General features: G+C 42.1%; 1 protein-coding gene across 1 annotated transcript in view; it reads left to right on the top strand.

The window, feature by feature from the left end:
* The window catches only part of Suclg2 (succinate-CoA ligase GDP-forming beta subunit), a 257,860-nt gene that overhangs the window by 218,944 nt on the left and 15,765 nt on the right, over positions 1-23,151 (top strand). The window contains exon 10 of the mRNA XM_005364918.3: positions 15,784-15,904. Within this exon, the coding sequence (XP_005364975.1) occupies positions 15,784-15,904 (121 nt within the window). The remainder of the gene's footprint in view (positions 1-15,783; positions 15,905-23,151) is intronic.

Below are 23,151 nucleotides of genomic sequence, written 5' to 3'. Positions count from 1 at the left end.
CCAAAAAGCACTTTAAAAGTGATTATTATCTATTTACTGACCAGAGAGTGTTACTACTTCCTTTAACATTAGAATTACTTCTGTCATATGTGAATTTGTGCTTGTAACTCCTTAGCCCTTCTTCTTAACCTAAAATAATCCTTGAGACAGAGGTAAAATCTGAAGCCTGAGGATAGTGGTACCAGCGTGAGGAAAGAAGTGTATGCATGTATGTATGGAATGCACCCCTAGAATGCCAGTGCCTCTGCCTGAGGTGAAGCTTACACATATGAAACCCTGAAGGTAGATGTAGTTCTTAGCAATGTTTTCTTTAGTAAACTGTTTTTAGGGTAGATTTCTGGTTTTGAAAAATGGAAAAATCAAGGCCTTTATTCCCATGTAACATTTGTGTGGTGTCCTAGTAAGTTTTCTATTCCATTGAAAGGACACCATGACCAGGGCGTCTTCCAGAAGAAAGAGTTTATTGGGGTGAGTCCATGACCATCATGGTGAGGAACATGGCGGGAGCCGGCATGGCAGTGCAGTACATCTGATTGACAGAAGGAGGCAGAAGATGGGCTTGCAGGGAGACACGGAGACACAAAGAGAGAAAGGGAGAGCATGCACAAGCAAAGTGTGAATGCCATGGACATTTGAAGCCTTGAAACCCACTCCAGTTGGCATACCTCTGAAAAGGCCACACTTCCGGATCCCGCCCAGAGTTCTACCCAGGCATTCAAGTATGTGAACCGATGGAGTCACTCTCATTCAACCCTCCCAGATGGATGGTGTAAGAAGCCATCTTTGAAACTGCCATGCCTTCTCTGATTTGTCCTCTCCTTCTGTTGTCTTAGTCCATGACTCGATTAGTTATTTATTCATTTGCCTGGCCCTTCAGCATTTGGGACCTGTTCTTTAACCTGGGAATCAGCAATCTGTAATTTAGTCAGTCCTCTGGTGCCCTCAGAAGATGCCTGCGACTTCAGGGCACTCCGCACATCTATAAAGACTGTCTTTTTAAAGAATAGCATGAAACGGAACAGTTCCTAATCTCGGATCAGCCTGGGCAGAAGTCACTGTCTTCCACCCAGCTGGCAAGAATTTTGCAATGCATTTAGATGACACAGTTTGAAAGAACACTCTACTGACCATACTGTGTGACAGACACTGACATTAAAGAAGACATGAGCTAGGCAAAACAAGTAAGACCAAGGAGATACCCTCAACTAGTTCTGTCTGAAGTGAGAACTTAGGCATTACTTTCATGGTCATCTTGCAAAGAAAGGAGGCAATTCAGGGCATTGATCACAATATCCCTGTTAATACAGTATATTTCAACTTTTATAAAGTTGAATAAAAATAAAATAACAATTAAAAATTACTTGTTGGAGCCAAGTAGTCGTGGTGCATGCCTTTAATTCCAGCACTCAGGAGGTTGAGGCAGGCGGATCTTTGGGAGTTAAGGCCAAGGCTGCACAGAGAAGCCCTGTGTCAAAACAAAACAAATAAACAAAAACTTAGAGTCAGAATAACAGAAAACCACAACTGATCAAAATGTAGAGAACATTGTACCCAGCCACAATTGGTACATCTATAACACAGCAACACAGCTCCTTCACCTAAGGCTTGGGCAACATCCAGTTCTAAAGGGTTTAGCCTTCACAATGCAGGAATTTTCCCTAAGTTCAGGGGCCAGTGAAGTAATGGTTCACTTAACTCGGGGTATATAAAAGAGGCTTTACTTAAGAATGAATTGATAATGATGGTGTGCTTTGGGGTTCAGGAACCTGGCACCAGCATCTTGGGCTCTCTCCCATCCTGAAATCAGAAATGCAATGGAGAGAAGAAATGGCTACCTGACTGGGGCGGTGAGGGAATGAAGAAAGGACAGAACAGACACTACGGAAACAACAGACACATACAACAAAAACATCTGGGTCAGATGGGCGGTCTTCACTGATGATGGATCCATATCTACTGTACCACAAGCCCAGACTAGGCATGTTTACTGTGTGGTGCATGTGGGAGGAGTCAGCTAGCCTCCTGGGGAGTCTCTGTAGGCCAACATTCCTGGCTGTAAACATCCAGAAGGAACCTGTGGTTGCTAGTTTTTGTTCTTATTGTTCAATCGTCAGTAAATACTATAATCATCAGTAAATACTCAAAGAAGAAGGCTTTGCTAGTTTCAAACCTGACCTGTATGGGAAAGGTTTTGCCAATTTCCTGTGGATCCAAGGCCTTGATCCTTGTCATGGTTTTGCTCATGCCCACAATACACATTCACTCAGGACTTCATTCACTCAGCACTTCCTCTGTGCCATACACTGTTGGAAAAGGCCATCTGACAGCTGGATAATCTTACCAAAGGCCACAGAAGTTGACCATTGATGGAAGAAGATGTAACTGTTTACATTTGACCCTGAGATGGAGAAAGTAGTGTTCAGTTTGGAGCGAGCATGGAGACTATTTCGCCAGCATAATTTGCTCCAGATAAGCTATGCTGACATTTGCTGAACAGCTTAGTAAATAGATCAGGCTTGCACACAACAGGTTACAGCAGAGTCGACAGTGATAGCAGTAATTTCAGAATGTTGTTTTCGGCAGTGGATGTCATTTGGTGACAGTGGCATTTGATGCTGAGAGAGTGGCCCCGAGCTCTATGGTTTCCTTTCCTCCTGGTGTTGCTAGCAGGTGTGAGCCCTGCCTGAGCATTTCAGGGGACCCCCAATTCAAATGAAATACTGACCTCCATAATTACTGTTGTTTCTTCCATTTTCTGTTAATTGATTTAAGCTGAGGATCCTAAAGAATATTAACATCAGTAGCAGGTTTTTAGTTCAAGACCCTGGCCTTGGTGTGGTATAAGAAATTACTTTATTTTCATGAGCAGTGAAATTAGCAGTGATTTTAGGGATTGCACAGGAGACTGGCTGTTACTAAGAGATTTCTCAGGAAACTAAACTTCACAAAAATACTTGTGAGACTTATTATAAATACAAAAATAGGGGCTAGAGAGATGGTTCATTGGTTAAAGGCGCTTGCTGCCAAGCATAACAACCTGAGTTCAACATCCAGTATCCATGTGGTGGAAGGAAAGCACTGACTCCCTAAAGTTGTCTTCGGACTTCCACAGGCAGGTAAGCACAAACGCTCACATATGCACGTGCACACGCGCGTGCACACACACGCACACACACAAATAGCAGAGGACAATAGAGGAAGGTCCCATGTCCTCCTCTGGCCTCTACATGCATGTTCATGGTGTCCAGTACCCACCACATGTTCATCCATGTATATCTTACCTACCATACATACACACACAGAAGCTCTAATCTATACGTAGTCTGTAAGCGACCGAGGTTTAAAGTAGGCGTTGTTTTCACTCTTCCCTGCCAGGTATTTATCTCCCCAGGCTTTGATAGAAGTTTCTACCAAGCCATTGTTTTTCTAGAGATCTAAACCATGCACTTGGTTTATCTGAGCAGATGTATGAATAGCCACAGTCGTCATAGCCCACCTTCATCTTGCATTAGACTTGTTATTTACAGAAACAGTGGGTTTTGCTATTAACTAAATTTATCTTCATTTCTCTGTGGTGTGAAATGTGAATCTGTGCAGGCCTAAGTTTTGGCTCTGCCTGCTTAGCTAGATTTTTTTTTTAATTGAAATCAGTCATGAATAAAGGAGAAGAAATTACCCATAGAAGTAATTGTTTTTCTTTTCTTAGGAACAGATAGCCTGTGGAGGCCATTATGTTGGAAGAATAGACAGACTGCCTGTTTATAGATTAATAAATGGGTCCCTCACCAAGTTTCTAGTTCTATGGGTGTTCTCTATATCAATTCCCCAGCTAATGGTGAAGGAGTACACATGCTCACATTCATCAAGATGACATAAGTCTTAGATGATTGGACAATACTGCTCACAAAGAATGAGCCAATAAATATTCTTAATCTGTACTAGTGTAGCTCGGCTCTCATACAAATAAAATATAGTGTTCTGGTTTAATTTCTGTTGTCGTGATAAAATGCCTGACAAAAAGGAACTTAGAGGAAAGAGTTTTTCACCTTATAATTTTAGGTTATCATTCATTCTTATGGGAAAATCAAGGCAGGAACTCCAAACAACTAATCATGTCACATCCACAGTCAAGGGCAGAGAGAAATGAATGTGAACATTCTGCTTGCTTATTCAGCTCTATTTCTCCATTCATAAAGTTCATGACCCATTGCCTAGGGAATGGTTCTGCCCACAGTGATCTGGGTCTTCCCACATCAATTAAGTTAATTAAGACAGTCCCTCACAGACATGCCAATTCGTCATCCCAATGTAGATAGTCCTTTCTTGAGACTTCAGATTGTGCCAAATTGAAGATTAAAACTGACCATCATATACAAATGCTACTTTGTGAGTAATGAGTGTTATTCATTAATAGCAAGTATATTTTGAGTTTGCGAGGCATTTTTCATACCAAAGTGTTGACAGAGATTTCTTTCCCGCCCAGTTCTGCAGCTGTTCAGTCCCAAATAAACACACAGAGGTCTACCTTAATTATAAACTGGTTGGCCTATTAGCCCGGGCTTCTTATAACTCTTATAACTTATATTAGCCCATAATTCTAGTCTGTGTTAGCCACATGGCTTGGTACCTTTTTTGGCTAGGCAGTCACATCTTGCTTCCTCTCTGTCTAGGTAACAACTGCAGGCTGCATCTTTCCTCTTCCCAGAATTCTCCTGTTCTCGTTGCTACACCTCTACTTCCTGCCTGGCTGCTGGCCAGTCGGTGTTTTATTAAAATACAAGTGACAGGGTACAGACCATTGTCCCACAGCACCAAAGTATTGCTTCTTGTTTTGGTGGGAGAGACACATTTAAGCCTGTGAATATGTGAAGGTCACAGGACAATTTCTAGAAATCAGTTTTTCCCTTCTACCTTGTTATAAGGCAGGATCTCTCTTGTTTCTGTCACTGTGTCCAGGCTAACTGATCCACAAGGTTCCGGTTAATCTTCCTGTCTCTACCTCTTGCCATAGGAATGTAGAAATTACAGATATGCCACCACATCTAGCTTTTTACATGAATTCTAGATCTTGAACTCAGGTTCATGGGTTTTTTAATACCTACTGAGCCCTCATTTCTTAAAAGTCCCATTTGTGCTGGTTGGGTTTTGTCAATTTGACAGAAACATAGATATATCTGGGAAGCATGAATCTTAATTAAGAAAATACCTTCAAAAGATTGTCCTGTAAACAAGTCTATTAGGTTGTTTTTGATGTGGAAGCCCCACCACCACCACTCTGTGATGCCATCCCTGGACAGATGGTACTGAACAGTATAAGGAAAGCAGGCTATCCAGGACATGAGGAGCAAGCCCTTTGCTTCAGTTTCTGCCTCCAGGTTCCTGCCTCAAGTTCCTGTGATGTGGAACTGTGAGCCGAAATAAGCCCTTCCCTCCCCGGGTTGTTTTGGGTCATTGTGCTTTATCACAGCAATAGAAAGTTAACTAAAATACCACTTTAATGCTCATTTCTTAAGTGAAGCTTATATGTCTGTCTTTATTTTTTTTTTTAAAAAAAAGTGACCTAGCAATATAAAAGTTGTAACATTTCTTCCTTCATCTTTTTAAGCTTAGATGACTCTGTGGCCAAATTCTACATGGTGGTAACTCCTACAGGAGCTATTGTAGACACTCCACAAAGGAGCCCAATATGCCAGACATTTTATTTATTTTTTTTTGATTACCGCTCTAGTGAATTTTAATTGATATTTACTTGTTATATAAAGTTCACAGCAGGAAGGGCAACAATTCTCTGAGTGCCAGAATTGCTTAATACAGTTTGGGACCCAGGTAGTGGTAGTACATGCTTTTTTTTTATTTATTAAAGATTTCTGCCTCCTCCCCGCCACTGCCTCCCATTTTCCTCCCCCTCCCCCAACCAACTCCCCCTCCCTCTTCAGCCCGAAGAGCAATCAGGGTTCCCTGATGTGTGGGAAGTCCAAGGACCACCCACCTCCATCCAGGTCTAGTAAGGTGAGCATCCAAACTGCCTAGGCTCCCACAAAGCCAGTACGTGCAGTAGGATCAAAAACCCATTGCCATTGTTCTTGAGTTGTCAGTAGTCCCCATTGTCCGCTATGTTCAGCGAGTCAGGTTTTATCCCATGTTTTTTCAGACCCAGGCCAGCTGGCCTTGGTGAGTTCCCGATAGAACATCCCCATTGTCTCAGTGTGTGGGTGCACCCCTCGCGGTCCTGAGTTCCTTGCTCGTGCTCTCTCTCCTTCTGTTCCTGATTTGGACCTTGGGATTTCAGTCCGGTGTTCCAATGTGGGTCTCTGTCTCCATCTCCTTTGATCGCCTGATGAAGGCTAATATTCAGGAGGATGAATATATGTTTTTCTTTGGGTTCACCTTCTTATTTAGCTTCTCTAGGATCACGAATTATAGACTCACTCATCCATTGCTGGTGGGAATGCAAACTTGTGCAACCACTTTGGAAAGCAGTGTGGTGGTTTCTCAGGAAATTCTGGATCAACCTACCCCTGGACCCAGCAATACCACTCTTGGGACTATACCCAAGAGATGCCTTATCATACAACAAAAGTATATGCTCAACTATGTTCATAGCAGCATTGTTTGTAATAGCCAGAACCTGGAAACAACCTAGATGCCCTTCAATGGAAGAATGAAGAAAGTATGGAATATATACATATTAGAGTACTACTCAGCAGTAAAAAACAATTACTTCTTGAATTTTGCATGTAAATGGACGGAAATAGAAAACACTATCCTGAGTGAGATAAGCCAGACCCAAAAAGAGGAACATGGGATGTACTTACTCATATTTGGTGTCTAGCCATAAATAAAGGACATTGAGCCAAGTGGTTTTTATAATCATGGCACTAGCTCTGATTCTAGTTCCAAAGAACATAGGAAATGTCTCTGTAGAAGATACAAGCACATCTGAGTTGTTCCCCTGAATTCTCTGTGTTCTTCAGTTCTTTAACCCAAGCATACATATCAATCTTCAGGGAGTTTTCCTGCCCTTGAAATCCTGTAAGTAGTTGACTCATCCACTGCTTCTGTGTTCGCTGGTCATTAGGGAATCAGCCGTATTCCATGCTGGCCGGCTCAGGGGCTGTGGCTGCTCTTCCTGGATGAAAGCTTTCTTCGGATATAATCAATTTAGCACAGATAGAGAAAGAATGGGCATCTCTGTAGAGGAAGGAGGCTGAGGTCTTTGTCCCACATAAAGGCAAATATCGTAGGTCTTGGACACTTTTCTTGAGAACTCTCTCACATTAATACTTCAGAAAGTGATTAAATTGGGGTGTTGTAGTTATAACACAAAGGATTTGCTAAAGCTCTTGGATTGAGTATCCAAATTATCTGACCAGAAGATGTTTTTGTTCGGGGAATATAGCTTATGCCTAGTGCATTACAGAATGTACTTTTGAAAACTTATACTTAAGGGAATGTGTATTTGGGTAGAAAAAATGTGAGTTTAGAATTTGTGTGGTACAATATTCCACATTGTTTTCTACCTGTTAAACTAACATTCATACTGGAAGGTTGCCTGGGCCTGTGTAGTTCTGGTAGTCCATGTTTATTTTGTTTATCTGTACCTGATCATAAATATTAATGAGATTGTTGCTGTTTATTGGGGGTGTGAATTGGATCTCTTTATTGCTTGGTATTTTTTTGGTAAAGGCCGCTGGGGGTGGGTACTAACAGACTAAAGCTTAGGTTCTAGTTATTCAGTTATGTATTATATAACTTGGGAGCTAGGGGACCAGCTATATAATACAGTTGTTTTAACTGGGGTACTCCCAAGGCAGCCCTGTCATCTTATCAAGACAGTGTTCCAAATAGCCAGTTACAAAGTATGCTATCACCATGGCCTCGGTGTCTCTTCTGCTATCTTGTCCTGAAAATCTGCATTCATTTTCTCTCGCAGGTAGTTTTTTATCATTACAGTTTTCTTGATCCTAATCATAAATTAAACAGTATGAAAGGAATGGCTCTCCGTGTCAGAAAGGGAACATCATTACGTACAGGAGGATCCTGTCAGGGATTCCTAGCTGACCACAGCCCAGGTTTTGAAGACCAAGACCTACTTTTCTACCATGATTGCCATCTTTAGCTCTTTCTAAACAGACATTGCACACCAAAAACTCTGGAAAATTCTTTTACAACAAATAAACAAAACATTTTAGGTTGTGGAGAACCAAAGCTCATTTGGTCTTCCCCTAGAGAAGAGCACACCGATGGGTTGTCTAGTGCCAAATGACCATCCCTGAAAACATATGTGCAGATAGCTTTCTATTAGGTTATGTTTAGGAATATAGATGTATGTATCATGCATGCTACAACAATTACTGCTACAAAGAGGCCGTGGATTTGAAGTAGAGTAAGGAGTGACACAGGGAAGGGCTTGGGAAAAAGAAAGGGAAGGGAGAAATGTAATTATTTTTGAAAATTATTAGAACATCTTAGTTTTAATTGAGCAATGAAATTGAAAAGCAATATTTAGATACCTGGAAATAGGACCTGAAACTTGGTAGTGGGGCTAAAATAGAGTAGGGGCTCCTGCCTAATCACAGGAGTCACCAGTCATAAAGACAGCAGAGAGGATGGGACAAACACAGGGTTACAGGAAGACTGGCTGGGATCAAAGCTTATTCCATCACCCGCTGAAACATGGTTTTTAAAGCTAAGTTTCCATGTACGTAGCAGGTTTCTCCTGGCACCGAGTAGAATTGGCACTTTATTACATTAATCCTCCGTGGAATGTTACTTGTTCTCATGGGGCAGTGTCACCCAGGAAAAAAGAATTCCCAGAGAGAATAAGCAAATGCAGAACTGGTGAGTCCTGCTTCCTAGTTTCTTCCAGCTGTTCCCAGAAGTCAGACTGAATGGGAACTTGGCCTTCTGTTAGAACTCTGTTCCTAAATGGTGTCCCCATCAGATGGCCAGCTGTGCTTATGTTTACAAAGGCTGAAGAAAATGGTTGTTTTTACTTTGATTGGTGAATTTAAAATACCCAAATATTGCTTGCTATGGAGGGGGATATAGAGGGCATTTTCTTTCAGGCTGAGATTTTTAGGATGTATTATGAACATATTGAAAGAATTTCTTTTTTCCTTAAATTAAAGGAGCAGAGGCAGATAGGAATGCTGTTTTTCAGAACATACTGGGATTTTTTTTGTAATTGTTTGCGCATGAATGCTTTCACTTAAAGAAAGTGCAGTCAGCCCACAGTGAGAGTCCACCCCTCAGTATTAAACCAACATCAGAATGAAATCTTTGGGGGGAAAAGTGTGTACTAGATTTTTCTTCCTAAAGTATAGTGTGTATTTGCCTGGCATTTGCGTTGGATGCTGTATTATTAATGGCCTACAGATGCTTTAAAGAACATGTGAGGACACTGAGAGGTGATATGCAAATATGTCATTTCACACAAAGAGTTCCAACATCTGCAGCTTTCCTCCTTCTGCAGCGTTGGGGAGGGGGAGTCCTGGAACAGGTCCCTGTGGAATCAAGAGCTGAGCTCGCGTTGACTCTGAGAAGGAACCACCAGCTGCAGAGCAGACCTGACTTGCCCTCCCAGATTTCAACCGAAGTAAATCCCGTCCCAGTTGAACTTACCTGTTGGTTGGTTTGTAAGATTACAACAAAGCCTGAGATTGGATTCCTCACCTGAATACTTCCTTGTTGACTGAATCCATTTAGACTCCCCTCTAATTTAGCAGAGTATTTTTATTAGAACCAGGCGTACAAACATCAATTATCTAAGCTGCATCTAATTTCCTTCGCCATTTGTGTTCCTTCATTGGTTGCCAGTGGATTAGAAGACATGATTAGAATTCAGCAGGAAAATATCAGCAAAAATGAGAAACCAACTCTTGAAAAAAATTGATGCTTGGACAGGAGCAACAGTGTTCAGAATTAAATAAGCATGTTTTTAAAAGGGGTCCTTATCTCACCCAATATAAACATGCTTGCTTGAGTCTTATCAGCCTGATGCCCAGTGCAGTGGCACTAAATTAGCATGACAAATTATAATGGACAGAAATAAAGCTGTAGCCTATTTGCTGTGCTCCATATCTATCTATCTATCTATCTATCTATCTATCTATCTATCTATCTATCTATCTATCTATCTATCTATCATTGTGTTTAACACAAAGCTTTATTGTAGATAGATATGGAGAGAGAGAGATACTGCATTGTTATGTGTGTTTCTGTATCCATGTATGTACATGTGCAGGTGTGCTAACCTGTGCATACACTTGTGGAGATCAAAAGCCAACTTTGGTTTCCTCTCTTACCCTCCACCTCATCTGTCTGTCTGTCTATGGTGGTCTTTCACTGAACCTAGAGCTTACTGTTTCAGCTAGGCTGGGTGACGTTGAGCCCCAGGATCCTCCTGACTCTGCCCTTCCAGCATCAGGTTTACAGGTTCATGTTCATGCTGCCATGCCAAATTCAGATCTTCATGCTTATACAGCAAGCACTTTACCCACCGAGCCCTACCTCCCACCCCCAGCCTGCTGTAGCATGTTTTAAATGAAGTGTAGTAAGATAACCATCCCCCAGCCTGCTGTAGTATATTTTGGATACCGCATAGTAACAGAGCCTCCCCCAGCTTGCTATATTATCTTTTAAATAGAGCATAGTACTTAATCATTTGTAGCAGCCGTCGCAAAATGGCCATGACTCAGAGAACCTTCTTTCGCTCACTGCGATCACTGGTCAGAATGGGAAGAGAATAAAGAAAGCAGAGGTTCCATTTGTGGATTTGTGAATGGTATAGTTTTTGTTCTTGTTTTGTTTCATTTCAATGATTAGTAGTGGAGTTGGAATGGACGTACCTCTGTTTTGGTCTTCTTAGCCTGGGTACCTGTGGTTGTCAGTGATGTCCAGAAAATTATGCAACATGGTCACCTTAAAATCTGAAGAGTGCTGTCAGAGAAATCACAGAGGATTCAAGGAAAAGGGGGTGAAGGCAGGAAGAGGGGTGATGGCACCCTTGCAGTGGGTTTGAGAAGAACTGAATGAAGCAAACCAGGAGTTAGTCAACTTACAGTCAAAACCAGCTCCCACTACTTGTGTTAAGAAAGTTTATTGGAACACACACACACTTTTTCACTTATGTAGTATCCCTGACTGTTGCTGCAATGACCAGGCTGTGTCATTGAGGAAGAACCTGGCTCCCCGAGCCCAGAAGGGTTACTAATTCATCCCTAATGGAAAGTGACTAACTCCTGATGTACCCTGCCGGCTGAACCAAGACTGCCAGTTCTTGCAGACGGCCCAGAATGTGGCACATGTATGGAAACAGACTCACTGGCATGAGCTGTGACAGCTGTGATCAGTGTTTAGTTTCTCCCCGAGCCTCAGTTTGACCAAAAATGGAAGTAATGCAGCTTGTCTTGTGAGTTTAATATAACTGTATTGTGGATGCTGGATACACGTGAGTTCCCCACCTGGTCTCACTGAAATCCACAGGCTTCTTCTCAGCACTCACCTAACAGTGAACCCCATGAGCCTTCATGGCATGATGCTGGGGGCAGCCCCTCAGCCTTTCCCAGGTGTGCATCCTCTGGTCCTCTTTCCCTGCTCTTGATCCACCTGCCTTTTCTGTCTGTAGCCCTTGCTTACATGGCGGAGACGCCTGTCCACTCAAATGTGTTTCCCTCTGGTTCTCTCGGTGGCTGTGCTTCTTCGCTCCGTAATCTAGCAGAGTTTGCAATTTCAGATGCAGATAAAGACCACTTTTGTCTGATTTGTAATTATTTTCCCGCCAATCCAGATGGTTATAGGAGTGCCTAGCTCCAAGCAGACCCTCAAGGATATCTGTTAAATAGATAGCCTGTTTTCTTTTGAGCAGTGACACATTGGCATTTAATGAAAGAGACTGCTGGTACCACTAAAGAAAAAGAAGTATGTTTTTGGTTCAACATAATTTACATAATCTAACCTCATGTTTCTTCACCTCTGTGAGACTCAACTGCTTTCATCTGTGAAATAAAATGAATATTGTGTACCGACTATATTGATAGCTGGATTAACATAACAAAAAACAATATTAAACCTTACATGTCTCGGAGTCTTATAATTTTGCTGGTATTAAGGAACGCTTGCTAACCATTAGGCTATAGCGCCAATGGTTTTCACTACTCTCAGTTCCCTTATCTATAAGTTGGGGGTGAAAATTATACCTGCCTGTGTGATACTAATCTGTCAGTCAAGTAACGTAGTGAGCCTGCCATCTCCTAGTAAATAGAGAAGTTTTGTTTGTGAAACTTCATATATTCATTCTTCATTATGGGCTTCCCAGACACGTGCAAGCTACGGTAAGAATCTCCTTGGTAGTTAAGTTCACAGCTCCCTTGCGACCCCCACTATCGTACGTGCACATGTGTCCTGTTGTTATCACTCTGCATTAAGGGCATGTTCTGCTGGAGCAATAGCTTCACAACTTCTGGAACATTGCAAACACTCGTGTAGGAATTCATCTGGTAAGAACTCCTAATGTTCATCAACTGCAGCAGAGGGGTTCATTGTTGGGTTTTGTTTTTGTTTATTTTGGTGTTGAGGGGAGCTTAACAAATAGCAATAGCTTCGACTTTTGAAGTTCATTCTTTTTAATTATTGACTGTAATCTGTGGCCAGCATGTGTTTTCAAAACCAAACCCACAGGGACATTAGAGGGCTTATGTTTGGGTGGCCCAGCCACCTGCACAGCTGCCAGCTGTTGTCCTGAACTCTGCTGTGGGGGCAACTGCCTGGGACCTGGGGACTTGGGCTCTATCTGGCACCTTCACTGCCTTCTTTGATGATCTTTACTTTGTTCAACAGTAAATAGCAACTCTGAGGATTCTCACCCAAAAGTTGGAAATGCCCCTGTCCATCTAAACACTTCAGAATCTGCTAGGAGCAGCTCTGAAGATTTATAGCGAGCTACAGCACAGGTTGGGGAGGTGTGTTCTTGTTGTTGTCATTGTCATCATCATTGTTGCTGTTGTTTTAAATTCTTCATGCCAAAAATCAGACAGACAGTAAGAAGTTAAAAGCTGCTTTTGCTGTTATCATAGAACAGCAGCTTGTGGTTGTAAAATGAATGAATCTGTGAAGCACCATTGAAAATGTGACATGCTTTATAAATGCTAAATAATAATAATGATGTCACAAGGCTTTCATTTTTAAACTGTCTTAATTTCATTCTCAGTTTGAGCTAGCAGATTACAGTAGTTAATTATAGAAATTGGCCCAGAGTGAAACCTTAAATCAGATTTCCATTAAAGTGCATGACTGCAGCAAATTACTCTATAGTGGGAAAGAAGCTGAGAGTTGCAGAGTCTGCTAGGAGGGGATCTCCTGACCCAGCAGGCACCTTTTTCTGCCAGGCTCCATGGGACCCTCTGTGTCCTGAGCAGACCCATGTCCTAAGCCAGGCCACCTGTGTATATCTGCTGTCGCTTTTCCTATAGAAATGCTTCCCATGGAAGCTGCCGTTCAGCTCTGAAAATGGGAGGAGTAGGCCAAAGAAGCCGCACTCTTGGCCCTGGCCCTCATTCAGGCCACATTCTCCTGCATTGCCTCAGGTTACCTCCCAGGTGAGGGTGTTTCTCCAGAAGTTGCATTGGGTGCCATCTCTGCCTCGGTCCTGGGGCTGAACACTGGCCAAATGTGTTGCTTTCCTTTCAGAGACAGGCTGTTCTGTGAGGAGAACCTGTGTTTAACGTTGGACTCCTGCTGAGCACAGTGAGACGCTGTTACGTGAGAGGCTCATGGGACTTGACACCCGCTGAGACAGTCACAGCTTGTGTTTGACACTCACTCCAGGGCATTCACCCACTAAGTGGACTTGTCACAGGGTCACAGACATCATCTCTCTCTCACGCCTTCCACGGCTGCCTGGTTAGATGAATTCACTAAGTTCGCATGAACCATATAGAACAATCACGTAGTTTCAGGTAGATTAAGTATATTGACTCCCCGTAACTCGGTGAGATGCTGACACATGAACTTGCCCTTACAGTGTAGAGGTCACAGGTACCAGTGTGCTGTACTGGAATGCCAGACTCTTTCCTCACAAATGCTAGTGAGCACCTCTACAGCTGTCTCAGACCCCATAGAGGCATCGTTGCTCACGAGTGCTTTTCTCCTGTTCCTCTGGCAAGTTCCCCTCCATCCCACAGTTATTTGGAAATGACTGCTCTGCTAAGCATCAGTGCTAGCAGCATTTAGTAGTTGTTATTAGAAAGCAGGCTTCTGCTTACCAGTTAGCCTGCTGTGAGTGGAAATGGGAGGTTTCTTTCTTGGGAGTAGCCCCAGTCCCTAACTGGCTTGAAAATATTGCTTATTTATTTTATTACTAAGCCTTCGCCTTTTTATTAAAGTTTAATAAAGTCACTGTGCTCCTATTATATTATTGGAAAAGCTTTCCTGTTCATAGTCTGGATAGTCGTCTAATAGTGCCATTGCCTGCTGGAGAAATCATGTATAAATATCATTAACCGCTGAGAGCAACTGTATTAGTAGTGCACAGGTACCATCGCATTGACGCCCTTCCCCTAGTCTTATATGGACCAGGGACTGTTACTCTCATCCCACAGATGAGGAAGCCATATCCGGGAGAAGTTATGTAGCTTTACCAGGTTGTAGCCTCAGCAGCCAGCATGGATGAACAACCAGTAGGTTGTGAGCTGGGCACTGCAGTGTATTGGCTTTGTTACCTTCAAGTCCAGATGGCCAACCTCACTGTACTAATGGGCAGGGTTCTGGGGCTATCAGAACAGAAAGCTAAGAATTCCTGTATGACACATTCTAGAGTTAAGTGCTATAGAAATGTGATGTATTCTTTTCTCCTTTGTTGTCTGCAATTTATTTATCATACAGAGCCCATAGGATCTAAACTGGCATGCAACGTGTAGATACATGCTTTGCAATTAGTGTGGCATGGTGTAATTGCCACTGCATTGTTGGAGTTTTGATGCCTCAAGCTTGATGAATAACTATTTTCCGTGGGTATTATTAATTACTTTACGTAATGAATTATCTTCATTATCTCATTCTTTGTGTTAATTATACAGGATTTTTCTTATACCTACTTATCAAGTTATTACAAGTACAATATTCTTTTTACCTGTGTGCCTCTGAATGTGGACTCTGCATAAACAAGTGAATATGATGGGGTTAAATTTACATTTTGTGAAAATTCCTGTTAGCAACTTGACTCTTTTTATAATGGTTATATCTCTCTCTCTTTTGTTAATCTGTCTGGATTCTGAGAATGTGTCGCCAGCATATTAGAAGGCTGTTAAGAAGCATGGCAAGGTCTTTACCTGTTTATGCAGACAACCCATACTAAGTTCCAAGTTTTAAGTTCAATTTAAGGACACATCATAAAGAATAGAAAAATAAGTACAAAATTTTTAAATGATGCTTTCATTTGAAAATAAAATAATAAACCAGTTCCAAGTAACAGTGTTTAAGAAACCTAGAGGCAGCATATTATAAATAGAGAACGGAGCAGGAACTGGACTCATTTTGGGATCTGTATCAGTTCATGAGACTGGGTGGTAATGTGGGTTAATAATGTTGTTTGCCTGCTGTTACTTATTCATCACTGAAGCTTCAGCCCTGTGACATTCTTGCATATTTTCAGTACTTCTTGCTCTGTGTAAAAAGTAACAGAAATTAAGAAGCCTTACTTAACTATTTCAACTGTTATTTAACCAGTTGGTTTGAGACTGCTCTGCCCGAATTCTGATGAGACTTTCCTGTTTGGCATTTTAGGTGGAAGCTATCCTCGTCAATATCTTTGGTGGAATTGTCAACTGTGCCATCATTGCCAATGGGATCACCAAAGCCTGCCGAGAGCTAGAACTCAAGGTGCCCCTGGTGGTCCGGCTTGAAGGTGAGTCCCAGGATCCCAGCACTAGACCCTTGCGCTGGCATGTGCCCAGCATGCTCTAGGCTCACAAACTGCCTGAGGTGACAGGAAACTGGGCTTAATGAGGGGCAGGAGACTCAGTATTTCAGGACTTCTCTGGGCCTCCAGCAGGTGAGTGCAGCTGCAGCTCCTCAGACGCTCACAGTGGCCTTAGGTCAGTCCAGATTAGCAATTCCACAGCAAAGCCCTTGTATTGCAGAGGCCAGTCTGATACCCAGCATAAGTGCTCTCTTGTCTCAGTCCCAGGTATAACTAGTTTATAATGTAGGCCCAGTAAGAAAGCCACAGTAGCTAGATGTAAAATAGAAAACTGCAACATTATAGTGCAATTAAAATTAAGTGAATTAGGCCAGGAGACAGAGGCAGGCAGATCGCTTGAATTCGAAGTCAGCCTGGTGTACAAAGTGAGTTTCAGGACAGCCAGAACTACACAGAGGAATCGTATCTCCGGGCGGGGAAGGTGGAGATTAAGTGACTTAAGCTTCTTTCTCTTAAGAGTCAAGGAAAGTAATATTTTTCATGATTGTAAAATTGCAAGAAACTGATACTGTGGAAAGGGAAACCAAAGATCAAGGGAGATTATTTGTATGTGTGTATATCTGTATATAGAATATCTTTGTACACATAGCTTTTACATCTTTAATAAGACCAGTGGTGGTATTTTACAGCTCCCTTTCCTACCTGTGTTAATGTGTTCTTCTGTATTAACTTCTGTATGACTCTGTCTTAAGAAGGTCTAGCCTAAGACACATGCATTTGGACATAGGAGGGGAGTGCCTTGGTTTGGGGGGGGTTGTTTTGTTTCGGGGGAGCTTTTGTTTTGTTTGAAATGGGATCACACTATGTCGTCCAGGCTGGCCTTGAACTTGCTGTGTGACCCAGTCTAATCTAGTATTCAGAATCCCCCAGCTCCAGCCTCCCGAGGACTAGGATTCCAGGTGCACAGCACCACATCCAGCTGAAGTGTTTTTATCATCATCTCTTCATGTAGCTGTGAATTTCTTTGTTGATCCTGTAGTGAAAGTCTCAAGCAGTGTCCTTACTGAGGTGCCCTGGTCTGAAATAGGAAGGCGTCTCAAACAAGTTCTCATACCTGCTATTTCCAGTTGCTCAGTGCTTCTCGTGCTACGTTGACTTCACCCATGCACGTGGCATAACCTCATGCTCTGATAATTTATTTATTTTAGTTATGCATATATTCCAAAGGTTGACACATTTTGAAATACAATGCCACCAAATCTGTGTTTGTTACTGTCAACAACACTCCTATCAGGACAGCTCTCGAAGTATTGGGAAGCTGTCAAGTTCACAGTGGCAGAGCCATTTTCAAGAGCTTGAAATTTCAGTTTAAAATATAAAATAGTTGTTGTCCTTTAAATGACAAACTCACTTCACTCATTTGAGAAAATATCCCAATATAACCAAGCCTGAATAGCACAGTGTGTTGATTGGTCTCTGGGGAATGTGACTCACTCAGGCCCGTGCTTCTGCGCAGGAGCACATCTCCATAGAGACAGCCACCATAGTTAATCAAGTAGCTTAGCCCGATGCCCAGGTACAGAAGTGCTTCCTGTAAATGTCCGGTTTGATTGAGTTGGACATCAAAAAGTGCTCAAGGGCCAAGGCTTAATAAAATTAATATTCTTTTTACCATCCATCACTTGAAACCTGGTTTTTATGGTGAGTGTGTGGTAAAATATCAGTAATCACTAGTTCTTTGTAGCCTTTGCCTTCCTTCCATGCTAATGAATCTGCAGCTTCACCCACCATCACATAACTGTCACGGTAACCGCATCAGCACCAAAGTCAACCCAGTCCTACTGTCATTCATTAGTACCACTATGTGACAGTCAATTTAGCATAGAGAACCTTCCCATATTTGAGGAACATTTTAATATGAAAACTCCAGAAAGCCATCCACATTGCCATTGCATTCTGGTTGTAATAGTCAGCAGCCCCTATGAGTTGAATTCTTCAGTATCACCTTAGGGAAAGCCTAGGTTCCTCAGGCCGTGGGCTGGGGTTCTGCAGAGATGAAATCTGTATTTGACAGCACTTTGCATCCCATCCCCTGATGGAGAGTCCAGAGGCACTGCCGACTTGTCTGTCTCCTTTATCTCTCCTCTCTCTCCACAGCACAGCTTTTTCCTCTCCTGAAACGGCCTACCTGTGACCCAAGTTCAGGACAGCAGGGACTTGACAGAAACAGATCACAGGGGGAAGTAGGGTGCAGAAACTCCAGGCAGCAAAGCTCAGTGTGGACACTAGAACATTCTACAGAATTCACTCACTGTAGAAGTTCAGAGACAGCATAATTGATTTCTGTAAACTAATAAAGGCCCATGATTGGTGACACTCCAATGCAGAAAGCTGGCCAAGGAGTTAATGAGGTCATCAGCATTGGTTCTAATTCTGATTAAAATGTTGATGTCAAATTGTTTTTAGATTTGAAGTGACCCTTGCCTCTCATGTTGTAAAAGCCAACTTCTGAGCTTGTGCTCATGGGGGGAGTAGATCTCTCTAAGCAAATCATATTAGTGTCTGACACTTGGAAATAATTAGAAGTATTCCTGCATTGGACTTACTTTTTCCCAGCTATCCTTGCTGGGCCATAAGTATTATTATGTACATAATTATTATTTGTACATTTCCAGAAAATAAATTACTTCCTTTTAGTTTTCTTTAAAAATTGAAAATGGGCTGGGGTAATAGCTCAGTCAGTATGCCTCTAAATCCGAGTTTGATTATTTTCACACTGCGCTTAGTATTCCAGAAGTATTCAGTGATCCATGGTACCTGGGAGGTAGACTTGTAGACATATGCACAACAACACACCCAAGATTATCTCCCTAAACAGTCTGGTGTTTGTTTAGAAGTCTGTTTGAAATAAGAGAGAAAAGCTTTGACATTTCTGAGCTTGTTAGACAATCAGATTTGCATCTTTTAAGTAAGCATTCTTCTAAAGTCTATGCCTGTGTTTTTTAATTAGTTAATTAGCTCCTAAGAATGCCATGCACAGGTCGTAGAGCTTTAGCCATCAAGGAGGATGAGTAGAAATACAAAAGGTTAGCATGGGAAATGCAGCAGAAAAGTGATAGAATGAGGCAATGCACTCAACATTGCTAAGGGGTCACCCTCATAGAACCTGTTCCCGCCTTTTTAGCAGGTTCTTGGGGGCCCCAGACAGCCTGGAAAATTTGGAAACACTAATGTTATCATAATGTCTGTGTCCTGGAACACTGGAGGAGATGACTCAAGACAAGCCTAGAGCAAACACTGTCTCCCCAGACTGATGGAGGCCGAGGTGATGTTTCCACTACCCTTACTGTACTCTGGTTTCTCCTCTGTCATAAGCATCTTATACTGAGAGGGAAGAGGCAGGTGAATTTAGAATTTCTGAAGTTCTAGCAAGCTTTCTCTACTTTCACTATACAAATTGGCATCTTGTGTGATCAGTGTTCTTGGAAAGATGTAAGCTCTCACACCAACACAGCAGAACCTACAGCACGTGCTATATCTCACCCAGCCCAATACCACAAGACCCTTCCCAAACTGATGATTACACACAGTAAACAGGTGCATAAGAAGTTCTCTGTCACTGCGACCTGAGCTCTGACCATTGATAACAAAATGCAGAATTTGGAGTAGGTACAATCCAGAAAGGTCCCTCTGCTGGCTGGTTTTGTGTATCAACTTGACACAAGCTAGAGTCATCAAAGAGGAAGGAGCCTCAATTAAGGAAATGCCTCCTTGAGATCCAACTGTAAGGAATTTTCTCAATTAGTGATCATTGAGGGGAGCAGCCCATGGTGAGTGGTGCCATCTCTGGGCTGGTGGTTCTGGGTTCTATAAGAAATCAGGCTGAGCAAGCCAGTAAGCAACTCTCCTTTATGGCCTCTGCATCAGCTCCTGCCTCCAGGATCCTGCCCTGCTTAAGTTCATATCCTGATCTCCTTCAGTGGTGAACAGCAATATGGATATGTAGACTGAATAAACTCTTTCATCCCTAACTTATTTTATCGTCTATAAAAGAAACCCCTAACTAAGACAGCCCCATAATAATCTAAAGTGAACCAGGCCAGTGCTATGTCAACTAAGGAAACACAGATTCCTGTGAAGCATGTCTCTCTCTCTCTTTTTAAGAATGTAATCTTTTTTCCACTTTTATATTTTATTTTTTAAAAAAGAAAACAAACTATCTTTTTTCATTTTACATACCAATCCCAGTTCCCACTCTCCCTCCTCCCATTCCCCCATTCCCTCCACCTTCTCCCCACCCCCACCCCATCCACTCATCAGAGAGGGCAAGGCACATTGCTTTGAGGAAGGACCAAGGCCCTCTGTACTGTACTATTTCTAAGCTGAGCAAGGTATGCCTCCAAAGAGAATGGGTGTCAAAAAGCTAGTACAAGCCTGGTGCCACTGCCAGTGGCCCAGCAGTCTATCCCAGCTGTACAACTCTCAGAGGGTCTAGTTTGGTCCTGTGCTGCTTCCTTCCCTGTCCAACTGGAGTTAATGGGTTCCCATTAGCTCAGGTAAGCTGTTTCAGGGGGTTCTCCATCGTGGTCTTGACCTCTTTGCTTGTATTCTCACTCCTCCTACTCTTCAACTGGACTTTGGGAGCTCAGCCCAGTGCTCTGCTATGGGTCTCTGCCTCTGTTTCCATCAGTTGCTGGATGAAGGTTCTTTGGTGACATTTAAGATAGTCATCAATCTGACTAAAGGGCAAGGCCACTTCGGGTATCCTCTCTACTGTGGCTTAGGGTCTTAGCTGGGGTCATCTTTGTGGATTCTTGGGAATTTCCTTGTGCCAGGTTTCTTGCAAGTCCCATAATGGCTCCCTCAATCAAGATATCTCTTTCCTTGCTCTCCTCTCTGTCCTTCCCCAGTCTTGGCTATCCGGTTCCCTCAAGTTTTCCTCCCCCTCCCCTTCTCACCTTTTCCTCCCCCTCCATTCTCCCTTCTCCCCCTAACGCCCATGTTCACAATTTTATCAGGAGATCTTGTCTATTTTGACTTTCCAGGGGGATCTGTATATGTTTCTCTTAGGGTTCACCTTGTTACTTAGCTTCTCTAGGGTTGTGGATACTCAATATCTTTTGCTTTGTAGTTAGTATCTACTTATGAGTGAGTACATACCATGTTCATCTTTTTGGTTCTGGGTTATGTCACTCAGGATGTTTTTTTCTAGTTCCATCCATTTGCATGCAAATTTCAAAATCTCATTGTTTTTTACTGCTGAGTACTCCATTGTGTAAATATATTACATTTTCTTCATCCATTCTTCGGTTGAGGGTCATCTAGGTTGTTTCCAGGTTCTGACTATTACAAACCATGCTGCTATGAACATAGTTGAACAAATGTCCTTGTGGTGTGATTGAACATCCTTTGGGTATATGCCCAAAAGTGGTATTGCTGGATCCTGAGGCAGGTTGATACCCAATTTTCTGCGATACTACCATACTGACTTCCAGAATGGTGGTACAAGTTTACACTCCCACCAGCAATGCATCCTTTCCAGCATGAGCTATTATCAGATCTTAGCCATTCTGACAGTTGTAAGATGAGACCTCAGAGTCATTTTGATTTGCATTTCCCTGATGGCTAAGGATGTTGAACATTTCATTAAGTGTGTTTTGGCAATTTGAGATTCTTCTGTTGAGAATTCTATTTAGGTCTGTACCCCAGTTTTAATTGGATTACTTGGTATTTTGAGGTCTAATTTCTTGAGGTCTTTATATATTTTGGAGATCAGTCTCCTGTCTGATGTAGAGTTGGTAAAGATGTTTTCCCATTCAGTAGACTGCCTTTTTGTATTATTGACTATGTCCTTTGCTTTACAGAAGCTTCTCAGTTTCAGGGGTCCTTTTTATTGGTTGTTGTTCTCAGTGTCTGTGCTACTGGTATTATATTTAGGAAGTGGTCTCCTATGCCCATGCATTGAAGGCTACTTCCCATTTTCTCTTCTATTAGGTTCAGTGTGGCCAAATTTATATTGAGGTCTTTAATACATTTGGACTTCAGTTTTGTGCATAGGGATATATATGGATCTATTTTCATTTTTCTACGTGTTGATAACCAGTTATTCCAGCACCATTTGTTGAAGAAAACATGTGACTCTTGAGCTGGGTGCTTGTGGCTCATTCTCTTTTATCATTATGCACCTCATTTAATTTTTAATTTTACTTTTAATCTAATATATAAAAACACAATAGCTATACATACCTATGGGGTAGAATGGCATGTCTAAAACATGTATACATTGTATAATGTTTAAATCAAGTGAAGCTATGTGCACCTCAACTATATCATTCTTTATGGTGGAAACATTTTATTCTGTCTTTATGAAAAATATTAACATTGTTATCCATAATTACTTTATGCAATTAGTGCCCAATAATTAGCCTTGTCCCTATCTCTGTGTACCCTTCCAGCTAATGGTGCCCACCGTTCTACTCTGGAATGTGTCTTTAGTATCTGTCTGTCTTCTGTCTATCATCTATACATATAATGGGGGGGGTGGGCACGCATGCATATATGTTTATCTATTGGCTCCTTTTTACTCATTATTGACTACTGTAATTAGAAAGTATGACAGAAGTAACTTTTTATGTTTTTTTTAGCGTTTAATCTAATACTTACAAACAGTGGTGTTTTGGTTTTTTGTTATGCTTTGTCTTTTGAGACTGTTTTTGTGTGTGTGAGAGAGGACTAGCTATGTAGCCAGTGACCTTTAACACCTAATCTTTCTACCTACCTATGCCTCCAGAGGGCTAGGATTATAGGCATGCATGTCATGCCCAGCCTCAAGTAAATACTATAAAATAAATACTACAAATGGGGAATTTCCAAATTGAATCTGGATGGATAAGATCTGAATTATTGACAAGGAGGAAGAGAAAATTATTGGATGAAGGTCAGAATTCATACCTGGGAGTTGGAACTGTGCTCATGTCACTGTAGGAACTGAAGCCCAGGCCCTGAATAGGTGATAAGGACATCATGGAGAGAGTGGGGGCTTTGCACCAATCTGTAAGAGAACAGAGTGAAGAATGAAGCTGTTATCCAGAGTCTTCAGCACTGGCTAGAGTCTCAGGCAGAGTTGTCATGTTGAGAACAAAGTGGAGGGCAGAAGAATAGGGAGAAACACACACACACACACACACACACACACACAGAGAGAGAGAGAGAGAGAGAGAGAGAGAGAGAGA

This window comes from Microtus ochrogaster, unplaced genomic scaffold, assembly GCF_000317375.1.
Source record: "Microtus ochrogaster isolate Prairie Vole_2 unplaced genomic scaffold, MicOch1.0 UNK1, whole genome shotgun sequence".
In the NCBI taxonomy this organism is placed as follows: Eukaryota; Metazoa; Chordata; class Mammalia; order Rodentia; family Cricetidae; genus Microtus; species Microtus ochrogaster.
This window is presented reverse-complemented; position numbering and strand designations above follow the sequence as displayed.